This window comes from Ischnura elegans (genome assembly GCF_921293095.1).
Source record: "Ischnura elegans chromosome 13 unlocalized genomic scaffold, ioIscEleg1.1 SUPER_13_unloc_4, whole genome shotgun sequence".
NCBI lineage: Eukaryota > Metazoa > Arthropoda > Insecta > Odonata > Coenagrionidae > Ischnura > Ischnura elegans.
Window position 1 is genome coordinate 4,030,726 of NW_025791660.1, and position 19,941 is coordinate 4,050,666.

The 19,941-nt window shown below is 37.8% G+C and overlaps 1 protein-coding gene and 3 long non-coding RNA genes across 6 annotated transcripts; all 4 read right to left on the bottom strand.

Moving 5' to 3' along the window:
* Positions 1-784: 784 nt before the first annotated feature.
* LOC124173253 lies at positions 785-1,413 on the bottom strand. 2 transcript variants are annotated; one of them, XR_006868480.1, is made up of 4 exons: positions 1,283-1,413; positions 1,067-1,138; positions 948-998; positions 785-820 (listed from the first exon to the last, which is right to left on the bottom strand). It is a non-coding gene; the product is annotated as an uncharacterized LOC124173253 (long non-coding RNA). The 2 variants fall into 2 exon arrangements; XR_006868479.1 differs by having other exon boundaries at positions 1,067-1,413.
* Positions 1,414-3,847: 2,434 nt separating this feature from the next.
* LOC124173292 lies at positions 3,848-7,340 on the bottom strand. Its single transcript, XM_046552810.1, has 7 exons — positions 7,161-7,340; positions 6,603-6,981; positions 6,396-6,479; positions 5,017-5,100; positions 4,877-4,912; positions 4,692-4,736; positions 3,848-3,967 (listed from the first exon to the last, which is right to left on the bottom strand). Exons 1-7 carry the CDS (start codon positions 7,169-7,171, stop codon positions 3,848-3,850), a joined length of 759 nt encoding a protein of 252 aa, XP_046408766.1. The 5' UTR covers positions 7,172-7,340.
* A 77-nt stretch (positions 7,341-7,417) lies between these two features.
* Positions 7,418-17,772, bottom strand: LOC124173348. The gene is made up of 4 exons (XR_006868516.1): positions 17,741-17,772; positions 17,362-17,542; positions 13,789-13,924; positions 7,418-7,526 (listed from the first exon to the last, which is right to left on the bottom strand). It is a non-coding gene; the product is annotated as an uncharacterized LOC124173348 (long non-coding RNA).
* A 227-nt stretch (positions 17,773-17,999) lies between these two features.
* Positions 18,000-19,039, bottom strand: LOC124173015. 2 transcript variants are annotated; one of them, XR_006868333.1, is made up of 5 exons: positions 18,738-19,039; positions 18,545-18,595; positions 18,329-18,402; positions 18,186-18,224; positions 18,000-18,043 (listed from the first exon to the last, which is right to left on the bottom strand). It is a non-coding gene; the product is annotated as an uncharacterized LOC124173015 (long non-coding RNA). The 2 variants fall into 2 exon arrangements; XR_006868334.1 differs by having other exon boundaries at positions 18,705-19,039.
* Positions 19,040-19,941: the final 902 nt, after the last annotated feature.

A 19,941-nucleotide genomic window follows, 5' to 3' on the forward strand; every position in this document is an offset into this window, starting at 1 on the left:
CGAATACTACTACAATTCACTATATTCACTAAAATATGAAACAAGCATAACGAGAGACATTATCAACATATGTATGCACGAAGATAAAACAAAGAAGCGGTGTAAAACCTGGGAACATAATAAAAAATTTCTTTCCTAATCTGCTATTCACCGAAGTTATGAATTCACCCGTGGCAGTTGTGATTTTGGGCCCTGTCTAGCGCAGATGTCTCAGCATCCTAAAATTGTAAATAATAAATTGCCGGGGATAAATTGTTTCCGAGTAAGGTAAATTTAGAATTTGGTTGAATAGCATGGACTAAAATAAGTATCCCTCTAGTCTTATTATCAAGTAGGAATAAATGGTTGACTCACATAAATAGGGCATAGCCTGTCCACCTCCCCGTTCAAAACAACTGGTGCTTCCTCCAAATGAACGGAATCCGTTTCCTTAGACATGAAATAAACAAAAAGGAGAAACTTTACACTAATGATTTTACAAATGAAGAAGTGGGATAAGTAACAAAACGAAAATTTTGTTATCTAAATCTGCTATTCACCTAGGTTCTGTATTCACCTGCGACAGTTTTGACTGTGGAGACCCGTCTTCCACAGATGTATCAGCATCCTAAAATTGGGAAAACTTAATTAACGGGAATGAACCATGTTTCCGCATAAGGAAAAGGTAGAATTTGGGTAATTAGCACGGACTAAAGTAAGTATCCCTCTAGTCTTATTATCAAGTGAGAACAAATGGTTGACTCACATAAATAGGGCATCCACCTCCTCGTTCAAAACAACTGGTGTTTCCTCCATTCCAACTGAATCCGTATCCTTACCCCTGAAAGAAACAAAGAAAAAAGGCATTTTTAACTTATGTTTGTTCAAATGAAAAATGAAGAAGTTCAATAAAATCCAAGCACTTGTTCACAACTCTCCTCTTCTCTTTCTGCTGTATATTAACTCACCCGAGGCAATGGCGATGGTGGGGATCCGTTCTTCCTCGATATCTCGGCGCCCTAAAATAACTAAAATTAGCACTATAACTTTCAATGTCACAACTTGAAACAGTTCTTCCTTTACCTACCCCGCGGCATCTGAGGTAGTTGAGACTCCAATCCCTGGTTGTAAGTAAGAGGATTATGTCATCCATGTTTCCCTAACAGAGTATAAAGAAACCCAAAGTCAGACATTTGCTTATATTGATTCGGGAAAGTTATAGGTTGATTTCAGATGATTTACATGGTGTGCAATAGGTACTTTTCTAGTCTAAGTATCAAATATAAATATAGCATTAACTCACAGATTCTTCGACATCTGCCTCCTGCAGGTGAACCTCGACTCTGTCCTAAGGTATGAATGAAGAATGAAGTAAGAAGTTGGCAACGGCTGTTTGCATTACAGTCGGATCCGGATTTAACATCTTCGCATTTAACGTTTTACCGCATTTAGCGTTTATTTTTTGCGGTCCCGATTCATTCCCTATTAGGACAATGTAAAAATTATCTGTATTTAGTGTTTCTGCATTTTGCGTTTTTCCGCATATATGGTCGTAAAAATTTTTCCCGCACAAGATTTATTTGCCCGATTTAACGTTTTTTCAAGACGGCTCATGCAAATGATTATCAAAATCTTGGAATTTCTGCTCATCGACAAGAAGTCTCTCATGAAAGTTTACCAAGAGTCATTAGAATTTACCGGGGAACGCTCCTTCAACTGCTTTCTTCCGCGAATGCAGCGCTGGGACCTTCAACTCGCAAGCTGGGTGATTTGTCCTCTCGTAATGTTTCGCTCCCCTTCTGATCCAAACACACCAAACACTTTTTGTATCAGATCCGATCTAATAGAGCTAAGTCATCCCTTGATAACCTCTAACTACCTTGTCCTTCACTTCGTGAACTTCGATGATACGTGACGACTGATGACACGAGTTATCATCCGAGGGCCGCTACAATGATGGTTTCCTCGTAATGTTTTCAATTGACGGCTTATGCCCCTTTCTACTCTACTCTCTACGGGCAGTCCATTGTTAGCCCAATATTTTTCCAGTCAGCTACTTTCTCTTTTCATAAGAGGCTCGATATCATTTGTGAAGTTCACTAGAAGATTATTTTTATAATCCATTCCAAGGTCAGTTTCCACGGAGGAACAGCGAAAGAAACGAGGAAGTGTTTCCTCTGTCATGATCGTGAGTGAAAACATTCTTTCCTAATGGAACAACATTATTTTACATCGTAATTTAGATATCCCGGAGCCTAGATACCAACATGTGGCTGGTTGATATCGCTGTCGATTCAAAGATCTGGTGCTATTTTATGTCTAAAGAGAATGACAATCGGAGTTTTGACAATGAGCCTCCTGAGCGCACATTTTGGATTTCGAGGTCATCCAAAAAAGGAGAATCTTTTTTCTAGTATGCGTACAAGTCGATGGTGATTCAACTCGATGATAACACCAGATTCAATGTCATATATCCGCGGCCTCATGCAGGTCGAATGGAGCCCGGAGAAGTTGCTTACGCGGCGCGCTGATCACCTTGACTCCGACTCACCATGTTTCTCGGCTGTCCTCGGCATGCCCATGACTCTAAATAAATCGCTCATGCTGGAAAAAAAATCACCATATATCACGGTAAAATAGATGAGCGCGGAAAAATACGAAAATCCAGCAGGAATCCCTTGGTGCTTGACTGCGACACCATAACTCGGACGAAATTGCCAAAACTGCAGAGGCACTGTCAATTTTTCAGATGAAATCCAGTTCTGTTGAAGATTAAACCTTTCAACTTAACACAGTTTAGCTAATGGTTATTCAAGGTCCAACCAAATTTTATTAAAAGCTGCTGAGAAACATGGTGAGTCGGAGTCAAGGTGATCAGCGCGCCGCGTAAGCAACTTCTCCGGGCTCCATTCGACCTGCATGAGGCCGCGGATATATAATAACGAATCTGGTGTTCTCATCGACTTGTACGCATACTAGAAAAAAGATTCTCCTTGATTTGGATGACCTCGAAATCCAAAATGTGCGCACAGGAGGCTCATAAATCGCTCGTTTCGCCGAGGCAACAGAAAACGTTAAATTGTCAAAATTCCAGAAAACCTTCCTTTTCCTATATATTCAATAGTTTATAATTCGGGATTAGCGATCTTCTGCTGTCCCTTTATTTCACTCATCTTTACTGATGCAATGACAATTTTTCAAGTACCTACTTACACCTTTTTTTTATGATATTAGAAATGCCATAGTCACTACATGTCACTTTTACAGAAAAAAATTTAAAATTACTTCGAGGCCACTGAAATATGCGTAAAATGGAATCACTAATTTCCATAATAATATTCCGTGTGGGAATGCTTTTAAGTTGATGAATATTATAATTTTCTTAAAATATTTCATTGAAACAATTGTCATCCTCTCATTACTTATTTTTACTACCAATTTTTTAACTGATTCCTGAAAAGTATAATCCAACCGTAATTGGGCAAAGACATTTAATCAATGAATTTGTTGCTGCATTTAGCACCTTCAAGTTACTTAAAATAATATTTTTTATTCATAAAAAGCCATTCCAATCATTACAGGCCTAAAACCTGAAAAAAATGGCAGGTCCTCATTTAGTGTTTTTCCGCATTTAGTGTTTTAAATTTTGTCCCCGCTGAAAAACCTTAAATCAGGATTCTACTGTATTTGAAAATCATCTATATCTATTTTTTATCGAAGTTCTATTATCAATACATGCCACGCCAACTCCTTCGTACTGGTACCTTCACAGTTCTAAAAAGGAAAACTGAAAATTACAGGGCATAAAGTAAAAAAACTTCATGGGATATGAGAAGTGTCCTATTCACAAATAAAAAGTGTAAATAATTCATTGACTCACATGCGGGAGATTTTCAGTCTCCACCTCGAGGAGAGCTGAGGTGTTACATGATGGAGGCTGAGTAAGCGTTGCATACGACTCTCCTACCTCTTCTGATGTCCCAGCGTTCTAAAAAGGAAAACATAGTGTCAAGGGGATAGCGTAAACAATTTTCCACTGCTGAAAACGACAAAGTATATTTATGAAAATATGGAAAATATCATGTGTCCACGGAGGACGACCCGTCACTTACCCCGTCAACATCCGTCTCCTCCTCCACCCCGCAAAAATGCAGAGATAAACTACACTTAATATTTTTAGAAAATACACACATAAAATACAATAAATATTTTTAAAAAACACAGATATTAAATGTAATAAATATTTTTAAAAATACAGATATTATATGCAATAAATATTTAAAAAACACAGATATTAAATAAGATAAATATTTAAAAAAATACAAATCTAAAAATTATGTGAATTCCTTTATAAAATTCATAGAAAATTAATCTGGGAAATGTCCTTTCCTAAATATAGAAAAACCTAGGTAACAATTTCGCATAAATTAGCACTTTAACTTTCAATATCAGAATTTGAAATAGTTTTTCCTTTACTTACCTCGCGGCGTCGGAGGTGGCTGAAAAATATCCGGAGTCGCGGGAAGACTCAACTCCTCCGACTCAAAGAAAATTATGAGGTCATTAATGTATCCCTAAGAGGATAAAGAAACCCAAAGTCAAATTTTTGCTTATACTGGTTCGGGAATATGAAAAGTGGAATTTGGATGATTTCCATGATATGCAATAGGTATTTTTCTAGTCTATCAAATATAAATTTAACATTAACTCACAGATTTTCCACCATCTGCCTCCTGTCCGGGAACCTCGACTCTGTCCTAAGATAGACATGAAGAATGAACTTAGACATTTGCAACGGATGTTTGTATGATATGAAAATGGTGAAGTGGAGTCCAAACTGTATACATATAAAGAAACCTCTAATATATATCTATTTTCATCCAAGTACTCTACTCACCACAGGCAATGCTGTCTCCTCCGTAGCTTCAGAGTTCTGAAAAGGAAAACATAACGTTACAGGACGTACAGTAAAAAGCTTCATGGGATATGAGAAGTGTCATGTATACTATAAAAAGTGTAAATAACTCATTGACTCACATCTGGAATGTTTTGAGCTTCCACCTCGAGGAGAGCTGATGGAGGCGAAACTTCCACTTCCTCCGTTCTTCCGATGTCAGCGTTCTAAAAAAGAAAACACAATGTCAATGGGGATATCGTAAACAATTTTCCACTACCGAAAACGACGAAGAATATTTATAAAAAAATGGAAAATATCATGTCTCCATGGAGGACGACCCGTCACTTACCCCGTCAAAATCCCTCTCCACCTCCACCCCGCATGCCTCCGGGAGGGATATCCCCGAAAGGATCACTTCAACCCCGAGGCATGCGAGGCTCTCCCGAACTTCCTCTGGGGGGTCCCTCCATGCTTGACCGAATGCACTCAAGATGAAGTGCTCCGGGTACCTGGTTATACCTTTCGAAACCAGGCTGGTTACTCCCCGGGAGCATTTTTCTACAACTTCCCTTCCATATTTTTTGTACACAGAAGGGTGAACTTTCGCGATGTGGCGGACCAATTGCGTGCAAAACCTTTTGCCATATATAGGGCAGGGCTTAGGTGTTTCCCCCTGCCCTTTTTTATGGACACCATCTTCCAATTTATTTTTTATTCATTTCCATATATCTAAAAATAGAAGAAAATAATTATTTAAATAGACACGAACGTTTGCAAAGGAGAAGCAAAAATTACAGCCTGCCTTTCCGGAATTAAGAATTTATAACAAAATAAGCTTTTTGGAAAGAAAATATGTGTTCGTAGAGAAAGATCTCAAACATAGTAAATAACCCGTAGACTCGTCAATTACCTCCTCTTCATTTGTCGTCATCCACCCCGCATTCGTCCTTGAGGGATAACCCCGAAGGGATTACCTCTAACCCGAGGCATGCAAGGCTCTCATGTATTTCTTCAGAGGAGTTCCTCCACTGTGCCCCGAAAAGGTTTAATATGAAGGGCTCCAGGTATCGGAATAAACCTTTCGCAACCAGCTAAGTTATTGCCCGGGAGCACTTATCAATGGTTTTTCAAACACGGAAGGGTGAAAATAAAGCTGAACAAACCACGTCGGCGGCTAACAAACAGTCAATAATGTATGCTAAAAATCAAGTACTTGCCGCGAGAAGGGTGATAGAAATTAATGGAAAACAGAGATTGGACAAACACGGCCAGTTTTTCAAGTCTAACATTTCGGACTCAAAAAAGGACGGACCAATGAAACTAATTAAAATATGTCATATAAAGTTAATTTTTCACTGTAAATAATTGTTGACAACAAACCTTTGGACATCTGATTAGTAAATATACTAAGAGTTCTGAAAAGGAAAACGTAACGTTACAGGGCGTTTAGTAAAAAGTTTCATGGGATATGAGAAGTGTCGTGTATACTATAAAAAGTGTAAATAACTCATTGACTCACATCCGTAATATTTTCAGCTTCCGTCTCGAGGAGAGCTGACGGAGGCAAAATTCCCACTTCCTCCCTTCTTCCGATGTCAGCGTTCTAAAAAAGAAAACATAATGTCAATGGGGATATCGTAAACAATTTTCCACTACCGAAAACGACGAAGTATATTTATGAAAATTTGGAAATTATCATGTCTATGGAGGACGACCCGTTACTTACCCCGTCAACATCCGTCTCCTCCTCCACCCCGCATGCCTCCGGGAGGGATATCCCCGATGGGATTACTTCCACCCCGAGGCATGCGAGGCTCTCCCTCATTTCTTGTGGGGAGTCCCTCCACAGGGCCCCAAAAGATCTCAACACATAGTGCTCCGGGTACCTATAAGTGCCGCTTGCCACCAGCCTGGTGATACCCCGGGAGCACTTGTCGACCACATCCCTGCCATATCTCTGAAATATGGCAGGATGAACCTTTGCGATGTGGCGGGATAATTGAGAAGTAAATCTCTTTCCACATATCGGGCACGGCTTGGGCGTGCCACTGCCCTTTTTTTTCGTTACCATCTTCCACATGATGGTTTTGTTAATTTCCATATTTCTAAGAATAGAAGAATATTTAATTAAATAGACACGAACGTTTGCAAAGGAGAAGCAAAAACTACAGCCTGGCTCCCCAGAATTAACAATTTATAACAAAATAAGCTTATTGGAAAGAAAATATGTGTTCATAGAGAAAGATCTCAAACATAGTAAATAACCCGTAGACTCGTCACTTACCTCCTCTTCATTTGTCGTCATCCACCCCGCATTCGTCCTCGAGGGATAACCCCAAAGGGATTACCTCTAACCCGAGGCATGCAAGGCTCACATGTATTTCTTCAGGGGAGTTCCTCCACTGTGCCCCGAAAAGGTTTAATATGAAGTGCTCCAGGTATCGGAATAAACCTTTCGCAACCTGCTAAGTTATTGCCCGGGAGCACTTCTCAATGGTTTTTCAAACACGGAAGGGTGAACATGTTGGAATTGGCGGACCATCTGTGTTTGGTACATTTTCCACAAATAGGGCAGGGCTTCGGTGAGCCTCTACCCTTGGTGGTCTTAGATACCATCCTTCTCTTACGATCGATATTCATGTCCGCATCTCTAAAAATAGAAGAATATTTATTTAAACAGGCACGAATTTTTGCAAAGGAGAAGCAAAAACCTACGCCTGCCTCCCCAAAAATAACAACTCATAATTAACTAAGCTTACCGGAAAGGAGAGGTATGTTCGTACAAATTGAAGTTAAACACAGGAAATATCCAAATGTGAACTTTTCAAAATTTACTTTAAACTCATGGAAGGAAAGAAAAGGTGTCACAGTGATACTCATGGACTAGGTTAATGCCTAAAAATTTTAAAGGCCCTTCCTTCTTATGAGAATATAGAAACAAATGCAATGCTGAACAAGCCCTGTCGGCAGCTACATATAGTCCATAAAGTATGCCAATAAATAAGTTTTAGCCATGAGGGAGAGAGATAAAAATAAATGGATACAAGAGATTGGACTAACACGGCCAATATTTCTTACAAGTCTAACATTTTGGACTCAAAAAATCGACCGGCAGATTCCGATTCTTAAATTTGAACACAAATAAAAATACCGTACGAGTAACAATATTTTCATAAAGAAACATCACTTGATTGATCAAAACAACAATGTTCACAATAAGGCATAAACTCTTGAAAACGGATTGTTTACGTTCGGAAAGGAAATATTTATAGTGTTACCATCCATAGCATTTGTAATACGCTGGCATCAATTTCATACTCTGAATTGTTAGTAGAAAAATATTACATTATAGTAATGTCTATATGAAGTTACTATTCCTCATTACACACTATTGCTTCACCTAACTTGCACCACCAAGCTTTAAATCTGCAGTTACTAAAACCGTACCAGAGGTTTGACCAACTTGGCCAATATTTGTTACGAGTCATACGTTTTGGATGGACAATTTCATTTCTTCTCTTATGCACAAGTAGTTGATTCATAAAAATTATAATATTTAATTCTAAGCAGACATCACTAGCCTTTTTAAAACACTAATCTTTCTCCTTCAGTCAAGACTATCCCTCTTGATGACACTTTGTATACAATTGAAGGACAACATTCATACAGCTACCAACCATTACCTACATGTAATACATTTGAATTCGTTCATTTAAAATTTATTAAAAGAGAGGGCTTTATAGTCCTAAATTTGCTTGTTATAATAAAGACGACATTATTATCATTATTATTTAGGTACCTGGCCACCGAGAAAAAAATTGGGGCTGGGGGATGTCTGGTCCCGCTGTTTGTTTAGATTTTGTTATTTTCAAACGTGGCCGTATCTGGAGGGATCCTGGCCCCTCCAAAGGTTTCGTAGTACCTCTAAAATATCTGGGGGCGGGAAAAAAATACATACAGTCCCCTCCGATTTTGATGGGGGCATGGTACACAGAGACCCAGTAGCCACTCTGATGTAGCAGACATAAATAGGGTAGTTTCCTTCACCAAAGAAAACAAAAGGCATTGATTGCGATTCGTTAATCATCATTAGTGTATTCATAATACACAAATTATTTGGTTTTTGAAATACCGGTTTAGACGAATGGTAAGGGTCAAATTTTATCCTCATTTGAAATAGGCCAGATTGGCTCCCATGCGATTCCACTCCACATGACGTCACAGGGACCTAGTTTCTACAGGAGAGGATAGGAGTTATACATCGCCCGAGGTTACTAATACATGCATGAGGCACAGAGCTCAGGTAAACATGCCTTAATAATCACCTATTAAAACTGGCTAAGGTCGGAAAGTTTTCTTAGTTTGATAAGGTATTAATAAACCTTTTTAAAGCCAACTACCAGCCAGCAAGGTACTCAGCTACCCGCTAGCATCCTGCGTCCTATCAGCGCTGAGAGCCTTGATCAAGGTCACCTCACAAGGTGGGAGGGGGAACCAGAAATGCGTCATACAAACTTTTCCCATCATTCCTACTTACGCGTCGCGTTTTCGCGTGATTAAAAGTTTTCACTTTTCATTTAATCGCAAAAAATAGATAATGCCATTTAAAAATCTAAAAGTGTGAAATACGTACTCCAGGAGTAATAAGCTTTCGATTTAGGCAATAAAAAAATAATAGGAAACCACCCTATTGAAGGAACTTCATCACAGCTAAGGGGGCTCCCCCCCAGATTTTCTAGGGGGACTACAGTGCTCCAGGGGGGAGAGGGGGGGCACTATGCCCTAACTATGAATATATTTATTAATCCAAGATTCAATTCAATTTAATATTGATATAAAAAAAAGGAATTGATTTTCTCTTCAAATGAAAAAATGATTGGATGCACATGTACATTAATGTAGTAATATTATTTACTCAAAGAAATCAATAAAAAATATGCACTGTACTTTGAGTAGCTACGTTAGATGTAAACATTCCAAAAATTTTGTAATACCAATTACTAGAAAATATTAAGTTTATAACATTAAAACTCTTTGCAATGAAAAAAATATGAATAAACCTACACATTAGACACATACAAAAAGCATATTCATAAACCTTGCCTTGCAGTTTCAAAAATAAATACAGTGCTGTGTGTAATTAATACAGAAATAAATATTCAATACAGAAATCAGCAAGTCAAATAGATTTTCATACAAAAAATGCATATAGCAAATAGGATTACAGTAAGAGTACCTAACATTTCTATGCTGCTATATATACATAGGTATCAGTTCTAAAATACTGATTAAGAAAAACATTTAAATGTTTTACATAAAAAAATGTGTTCGTAAAATTAAAAACATAATATTCATTAAAAGCTATGAAAAAAATTTTATCATTTAGGTCAACCTTGAAACATAGAATAGAACCTATGTATCACACTAAAAAATCATTAAGGTGCAAATTGATAAAAATGCATGATACACTTACAAGCAATGGCATCTGATGGAAATAAGTCAACTTTTGGGAATCTGATATTACATATCCCGAGCCCCAAGAGACTCTTTTTTCTCGTGGTATAGAGCATTTTTGGAGGGCATTCGTTAAAAAGGGTCTCGCTGAACCTTTTTCGACCCCTCCATGGTGGGACTCCGCATTATCTCGGACTCCGAGAGTAGTTGTGCTCCCTCCTTTCCGGGTTTACGATGACCATACCTGCGGCATTGGTTCGCGGTCAACTTATGTATTGCTTATATGTATTTAGCAAATGGATAATTGTTGCTTGCACGTAAATTACAGACATAGAATATGTATATATCCTCATTTTTATCTGGGCATTGTCAAATTTTAAACGAAGTTCTAAGGCCATTATCAAAGCATTTAACGCAGCAACAATTTCCATGTTGATGTTTATACATAACTCGAGATATAAGTTAATATTTGTCGTAGAATTTAGTTTAAAAATTCTAAACGATGCTCAAAAGACAAAAAATTCAATTCTTAGTTTATATTTCTTGAGAATTGAACAAATATTGGATTCGGAGGGTTAATCCTAAACCCTGAAGCGTTGGGTCCCGAGACAAAGGCGACCTAAACCCACGACCGTCCTGAAAGGGGGAGAGCTAAAAAACGTATATATACGGGTTTCGTTTTCTTGACCGCGGAAAGTCTCACTCGTATATATACGCCCGTGGTCTCCCGGGTCAGGAAACGTCCACACGTATATATACGTGTACGGTACAGAAAAGGTTAAAAAGTTCAGGAGAGAAACCACCCTCTCAGACACAACTGAAGCACCTTCTATAGTCAAGTACTTCATTGCGACCTCATACATTCCAGGGAAGGCATTTCTCATATCCTTCCAGAATTGTATTGGATTCGATAATCTACTCAGTAAGGGTGGATCAGGTATAATTTTAATTCTGTGGGTAAACTCCCATCTTGGGGATCAGGAATCGCATGCTAACTTTCTTCTGCCATGGTATCATGTACTGACCATAGGTCATCTGTATTTTGCTGGTTGGTTACTATGGGGGGACTAAGGGGCCCCTGACTCCTCAGTACGTCCTTTATTTCATCCCTGATATTAGTCACTGCTTTTGCAGCATTAAACTGCCATTTGAAATATATATTTTTTTAAATGGGGGTGGAGGATAGTGGCTGCAGCTAAAAAAGGCTGTTCCTCAATGGGGTCCAATCTTCCCTCAACTTGTTCTCTCAATTTCTGTAGGAGCTCACCTACCACAGAATTATTTACATTAATTTTTGAGAGTGCAATGCATATACAATTCCACATCAGAATCACCAGGCTACCACTGATATACAGTGGAACTTGTTTAGTACGTTTCTGAAGGAACCACAAAAAATGAACGTACTAACCAGGAATATATGCTAACGAGGAAAGTAAATAATAGCATTCAGGGTAATTGCGGTCTGTGGAAAAGTCGTCATAATTAGAAATATTATCGGTAGTGCTTGTACCATCGCCTTCCTGAACTCTTTTCACTTTTAAAATGTGCACTATATTGAAAAACAATACCATATGAATAAAAATCACAATGTTTCATAGATTTCCTGAAGACATTTACATGAAAACGGCGTCTATCTCCCGTGATTAATCCTAAATATATATTCATAGAAAGAGGACAAGAAAAGCTAAGTCATTTATTTTTTGTCACAGCATACTCGGAGAATATAGCAACAACCCTGAGTATGTCAACTGGTTGTTTTTAAACATTATAAAAATTGGACAAAATTATATTAGCCTTTAAGTACAGCGACAGCCGTGCACATTCGCTTCTGGAATGAAACCATATCGATTAAGATATCGATCGATATATCGATTAATAACACGCAAGATTATTAGATTACGACGTAATTACAAGTTATTAAGTTTTATTACATTAAGTTTTTTTATTATACAGTTGAAATTTACTTTAAAAAATTGTCCATTGTCGTCTGCTTTCTCACCGTATTTTTAAGCTAAGCTTCGCGTGGATACCCAGAGCATCGTCTGCTCCCACAGCAGTAGTCAAGTAAATATGCACGTACTCCAGAGCCTAAACCACCTAGACGTCGAGTTTATGGAGTACTGCTTTAGATAAAGTGGGATTAGGATAAGACTATTAGATTACGATTTCTTCATCATGATATCTCGTACAGTAGCAACAATTGCCCACCTGCAAAATTTGTGTGCAGAGGGCACTGCAGAGGCAATAGAAGGTGAGGAGCTTGGGGTGGGTAAAATCGGGGCTTCTCATTGGCTGCAGTTTAGTTAGTGAGACATTCCTGATAAATGGCCATATTTTATACTCAACACGTCACTAGAATTGAGAAATGCCTTTGGATGAATCACAATCAAAGAAAGAGATCAATGGCTAATAATAATTGGCTCAGATAGAAGATACTAGAGAACGAATTGCGGGTTGCGTCACGGCAAGCAATTGAGCGTACTAACCAGGAAAGCGCAATTTTTTCAAACGTACTAACCAAATACTTTTAACTGTATAATGTTCGAATGGTACCGGGACCGAGAGAAATCGCCATACTAAGGAGGAAAACATACGAAGGAGGAGCGTACTGACCAAGTTCCACTGTACTTATATTCTGATATCTGTTTAGTGGAGGCCTCAAAAGGTGCTAAAATCATTACAACATCTCCCATAATCTCCAACTCTTCTGACGTTGGCATAGGAGGAGCATCCCTGTGGGATGGGGAGAGGAGTATTTTACCCACCCTTGGTAACAGTAATGGGAATCTTTCGATACAGTAAAATGTGTGGTTCCACCTGGTAGGAACATCCTGCTTTAAATATAAGTAAATGCTCCTTCTCACCTTCTTCTGCTCCTGTCTTAAGTGGTCTTGGGCCACATTACTCCGCTTAAAGTAAGCCACAATTCTTTTAATTTTCTCAATCACTTCCACCACTTCTTCCTTAGCTCTCAGAGCTTTAGTCACGACCAGGTTTGTTTTGTGTGCCAGGCAGGACACATGTACCTCACGATTGGGAATTAGTAGCCTTGTAGCCCCAACAATATTATAAGCATTGTCAGTGGTTAAACTAACAATTTTTTTCATCAATTCTCCATCCGCACATCATATCCTTCAGATCACAGCACATATAGTATGCGGTGTGGTGTGGAGTAAATTGCTTTATCCCGAAAATCGTAGATACCATAGTGAAGCTCTATTCATATGTAATGAAAAGGAAATTGCGCCACAGTTTCAATAGAAATGTATAATTTCATGGTACAGAAATTTTGATTAGAAGAGTAAGAGATGATTACATCTTGTTAATATGGATCCAACGACTATAGTTCTGGTTACTATTATAATAGCCTCAATTTGTAAAAATTCATTTATCTCAACGACTCAACATTTATTTATCACTACAATTCACCGCAAAATTGTTGGTAGATCATGGCTTACCAATGCAGTGTCCAGTCAATACGATGAAGTTCATAACAGTTGCTGCATCCATAGTGAAAGAAACCCTCCTCACACATTAGACTGCCTGGCGGACAATGCTGATGGCTTCATATTTTTGTGACAGCATCCTCTTAATCTATAATATGGAAAAATAGAGTGTATTAGTGTGGCATATATACTATTTAATTTTACCATTTTCTGTACAAAAGCATTTTTTTTCTGATCAAAAATATTATCTTCAGACCCTTTAGTAACAACTGACCCTCCCAATTATTTTCTTGTGATTCCAAGATTCCAGTGACTCAAGAAGGTGCTATTGTGCTTTTTTTGAGTCATCGCAGCTATTTTTTTACATATAAACTTAACAAGTAAGATAAGAATAAAGAAAATAAGATTAATTAACTATTCAGGAGGCAAAAAAGTGAGACTAATATAGTGCTTGGAAAGAAAAAAGACTTTATATAAATAGTGTCCTAGAGAAGACAGAACATAATAATGTTCAAAATTCTAAAACCCTTTATAGCACATGTGTTATGAAATTTTTCGGAATTACTGCAGTAAATATCTATAAAAAACCGTCAGGGTTCCAGTCGTGTTCCTTTGGAGATAAACAGGATGGAGAAGTTGTTACAGAAAAGGTTGTGGTATTGGTGAGGAAAGATTTTGATGAATTACTCATTGCGGGAGATTAACGTTTAGACAATGCAGAAGGAAGTATATTCCAGATTTTACAGCCAAAAATAGAAGAACCAAGCTAAGAGGAAGTGGAAAATGCAATTACAAATCTGAAAAATGATAAAGCTGCATGAATAGATGGTTTGAATGCAGAAATAATTAAGGCAGGGATCTGGCAATACAAAAAATCTATTATAATACAATTGCTGTTACAAAACTGGAAAGAAGAAATTCCCAAGGAATGAGAAGAAGCTATAATTGTCCTGCTGCACAAAACGGTGACAAAGAAGACACTAAAGTTTTTCTAAAATAGTGCTAAACAGATTGGAAGTGTGTACAAATGAGACTGTGGAAGAACACCACACAGGATTCATGAAAGGCACATCTACTAATGACCAGATAGTTATTGCTGCTTCAAAATACTGGTAATTTAATGAACAATTTTTTGGGTTATCGGTCGATCTTAAAAAATCATATGATAGTTTAAATTGGAGAAAAGTGTGGGAAAAAATGGAAAACTTTCGAATTCCTAGAAAATTAATTGAGTTCCCAAAGCTCCGTTTACAAATGAAAGGTGAAAGTTGACAATGAATACTCCATGAGCTTTGAGGTAAAGACTGGCATGATAAGGAGATGGCCTTTCAACTATACCTTTTAATTTGGCATTGGAGAAGTTACTGAAAGAAATCAGGAAAACAGACTTGAGAATGCCTAGAACAAACTGCTAACATCAAAAATTTTATCCATCAGAACCAAACTTAGAACTTATGGAACTATAAATAAAACCGATCCTTATATATGGAGCTGAATCATTGGGTTATTGACAAAAGAACAGAAAAGAAATTTATTTCCTATGAGAATAAAGTGTTAAGGAAAGTTTTTGGACCAACAAGAGAGACTCGAAGCAGGAGAAGAAAACACTACAGGAAAAGCAGGGACCTTATTGACTCGCCCGACGTCGTATCTGAAGCTAAGAGCCACAGATTGCATTGGGCAGAGTACATAATATGAAGAGAGCAAGAGGCCCTATTAAAACAAGTCTGGGAAGAAAACCCTGATGCAAGACGACCTCCAGGAAGACTGGGAAAAACATGTAAAGATACGTGCTGATTGATACGGGGAGAATGAGAGTCAGTGGGGCGGATGCAGATGTTAGAAAGAGTTGGAGGCAGACAGTTAGCAAGGCTTAACACTATCTAGAGTAAAATGGCCATGAGAGCAAGTATGTGTGACCAATCATTTAGAACCTGCAGTATAGCCATTCAAATACATGAAATGAAGGGATATAATTTTGGTAGATGTAAATCCACTGTGAAATACCATTTTTCATGGAGTGAAATTCTAAGATCAAATATGGGGAAGAGGTACAGCCGTCCAAATTTCTCCTCTGCAACTGACGCTGATTACGAGGAGGGTACATGAAAAATGCAAGCTAGGGGTATAAACATCATTGGCAAAAATCACTGATATTACTGTACAAAAATCTCTAATTTCATGTTCCAGCTATTGAAAACACACTCGGTGATTCTCAATGCAAATAAAAAAGATTTATGTTACTTCCTAGTTCACCCTATTCCAGATTATCTTATCATCAATGACAGATCTAACAGGGTGGCCCGAACCCCTCAATTCATAACAACCGCACTAGCAGCAATAGCCAGTTAGGTGGTCATTCAGTTACTCAAGTTATAGTTGGAACATTTGTCGCATATCTCTTGATACTTTTATCCAGGCATTCCAAAAGGGAGTTTCGTGGTGCAAAGCAGGCTATTAAAAGAGGTGCCCCCGCTCCCCCTCCCTAAATTTGCCTATGGCAGTCACATACTAATTAACAATGACGGATGTCTTCCATGCCATGACTTAGCAACCATTTTCCCACAGAAGGAGACAAGGACTTCTTACGCGTTTCCACAAATGTATAACATTTGAAAATTTATTGTTTTTCATTTGCTAAATACAGCATGTTAATTTGAAAAATGTATCCGTACTTTTTTTTTATCTCTGCATGGTAAATTCGGCAGCAAATGATATGAGAGGCGCAGCGAAGGAAAGGTCCTGGAGGTCCGGAAGATATAAACATTGCTTGCTTGCCATCACGATGACTTTGGCCCCATTATATCTCGCAATGAAAGTGAGCTATTAATTACGTACAGAGGTACAGATTCAATACTCCGAATTCATATTTATCCCATATGAAAAATTTAGTTGATGCTTTTCTTTACCAGTGACTTACGTACATCTCTGTGGATGTGTTTAAATATTTCTCTTTCATATTTGTAATGAGACTTTTTTGTTAAATAAATCCTATACATTCATTTGAGCATTCGAACATTAATGTAACTACTTGAAACACAGTAATCACTTACGGATTAACGGTACTCCATTATACGCTAACTAAGTATGGATTAACGTAAGTCGAGGGATGCCTGCATTTGAAAATAGCCTTTCTTTGTATAATATAGAGAAACAAAATCTAAGACAACAAAAAAATCAGAAAGTTATTTCCACACATTCTTTTATTTTTATGCAACTCATGACCAAATAGGCCTATGTAATCTACTTTCAGATATATCAGATTTTTTGGTCTACATAGGGTCAGAGTTGAAAATTTGGAAAAGCAGTTGCCAATTGCATGAATTTAATAATCTGATCTTGAATGAAAAAATTTATACCATACAAATATTTAAAAAGTATATAGAATAAATGCAATAAATATTTAAAAAAATACTTTGATACATTTAAAATTAATTACAGCGTTCACTTAAGTAATTTTTACGAGGAAATATTAAGAAAACTCCCTCTATCCCTCCCTGAAACTACGAAAAATCAATGTGAGAAACTTACATTAGCACTTGAACATTTAATGTTCCAATTTGAAACAGTAATTCCTTTACTTACCATTTTTCAACATACTTCATGGCGTGGGAGGCCATTGATAAATATCCGTAATCTTGGGGAGACTCCATGTCCAATCCTCCCATGTGGTTCCACCTGTATAAGGCCTGTATATTGTAATTTGGGACACCTTATTTCTTGAGCCACTTGAGATCCAAATTAAAATTTTGGAAATGCGTAGTTGCTACTAGAATGAATTGTATAATCTCATTGGGAATGAAAAAAATTGTTGCATATATATATTTAAAAAATACAGAGATGATATACTATAAATATTTTAAAGAATAGGATTCTAAATTTAATTATTATGTCTTTCCTTTGTAAGAGCTATAAAAGAAAAGTCTTCAATGTCACAATTTGAAACACTCTTTCCATTACGTACCTCACGGCATCGGAGGTGGCTGAAAAATATCTGGCATTGCGGAAAGACTTAAATCCTCAGATGCAAGAAAAATGGGCAAGTCAGTTATGTATCCCTAACAGAGGATAAAGAAACCCAAAGTCACATATTTGTTAATATTTATTTGGGAAAGTTAAAGGTTGAATTCGGATGACTTCCATGGTATGCAATAGGCATTTTTCTAGTCTAAGTATTAAGTATGAATATTGTATACATGCATAAGTATAAATATATTAACTCACAGACTTTTCCAGGGGCCTCCAAGTCTGGAACCTCGACTCTGTCCTAAGATATGAATGAAGCATGAAGTAAGACATTTGCAACGGCTGTTTGTATGATTTGAAAATGGAGCAGTTGAGTGCTAACAGGGCACGTAATTAAAAAACCTCATAACTACTTCTATGTATCATCGAAGTGCTCAACTCACCACAAGCTGCGTCGTCTCTTTTGTACTGGTATCAGAGTTCTGAAAAGTAAGACATAAAATTACAGGGCGTAAAGAAAAAATCTCATGGGATACAAAAAGTGTCCTATATACTAATAAAAAGTGTATAAACTTCATTGACTCACATCCAGGAGATTTGGCATTTCCACCTCGGCGAGAAGTAATACCCAGGCTGGTGTCAGCACATCCACCTGTGTCCCTAGATATGAAAGAAGAAAAAAACGAGACAATTGCAACCATTGTTTGTGCAAATGAAAAACGGTTTAAGTGGAGTAAAATCTAGGCTCTCAACGGCAGAACCTGTTTTCTGTAGCTACGTTTTCCCGAAGCCCTTGACCCACCTGCCGAAGTGAAGATGATGATTCTCCCACCTCGTCCGTTGTCTCAGCGTTCTTAAAAGGAAACAATAAAGTCAATGGGGATAGCGTAAACAACTTCCCACTGCCGAAATTGAGGAAGTAAACTATGTATAAAAATATTATGTCTCAACTTGCTACTCACTTAGTATGAAATGCTCCGGGTACCTATATATACCTTTAGCATATGAGGAAGTGATGGCAACATTTCTCCACGGTTTCCCTTCCGTGTTTTTCAAAAACGGAAGGGTGAACACGTGCAATGTGGCGGACCATCTGTGTTTGGTATCGTCTTCCACGAATAGGGCAGGGCTTCGGTGAGTATCTTTTGAATGTCTCTTCCTTAGGGTGAAGGACCCTTAGCCACCCTACCACTGGTACCCTCATCCTGTAAAGTAGATATTGTAAAAATTAACATCCTTACTTACGCAGAGCATAATTCTCTTATAATTTCATTTTTCAAGTCCTCATTTAGCTCTTCGAAAAATATTTTGCTTCCACCCATCGTATTTGTTAGAAACTTGTTTGTTGACTTGCTTGAAGGTGACATTCTGTACTTCACCAATAGCCATATTTGTGAGCACTCCATTTCTTTAGGTAGTTCTGGTAAGGGTTACGCACCCCAAAAATCTGCCATGCACTTGCCGTACTTCGTGACTCCTAAGTAGATTATTAGTAAAAGTAGATCATTTCTCAATTTTTCCACAAAACGTTGTCCAGTATTCTCATACTTACTATAGTAATCATCCCTCTTACCTAGAGCGTCCTGGTTTAAAAAATTAATTCCCACTATCACACTAGGTATTTTTAAATTGCGTCCTCCTTTGTCACACTCATATCTTCCAGAGCTTCGTCCTGTTATATTTTTCCTTTGAAATTCTCTTCACGTTAATTCCTCAGTAATCAATTTCAGAGAGTAAGATCTTGCTCCCTTCTCTCCTTAATAGCTTTGTCCCAACTTTCATTTATCGCCCTTATCCGTGAGAAAGTTAAGGCTTGAACAAGGTTCTGCCCATGGCTCTTTATTGACTACAGTCATTCCTACTGCGGCCGAGTACTGCCGCAAATATAGGACATGTCCCAAAAAATCGACCAATGCGTTCCTATAACCGCAGGGCCCAGTGAAGCTGTGCAATCTTGGAGGGTAGATAAGCAGGTGTCTTACATTTCTTGAATAATTTTGGGGGTTATCATTCCCCCTTTGTTATGTCCAGTAGTCATTCAGCTGTTTTATAAAAGGTTGTTCATCCGTGCACTGTCACCTGTCGTCCATAGTCCTTTCGATTTCATGGACATGTGATTGCTTTTCTTTCACGCCCAATTGAGGCTAGTATTGACGTCGGAAGGATCTGAAAAATAAATATTTTTGTGATCTTTATTGG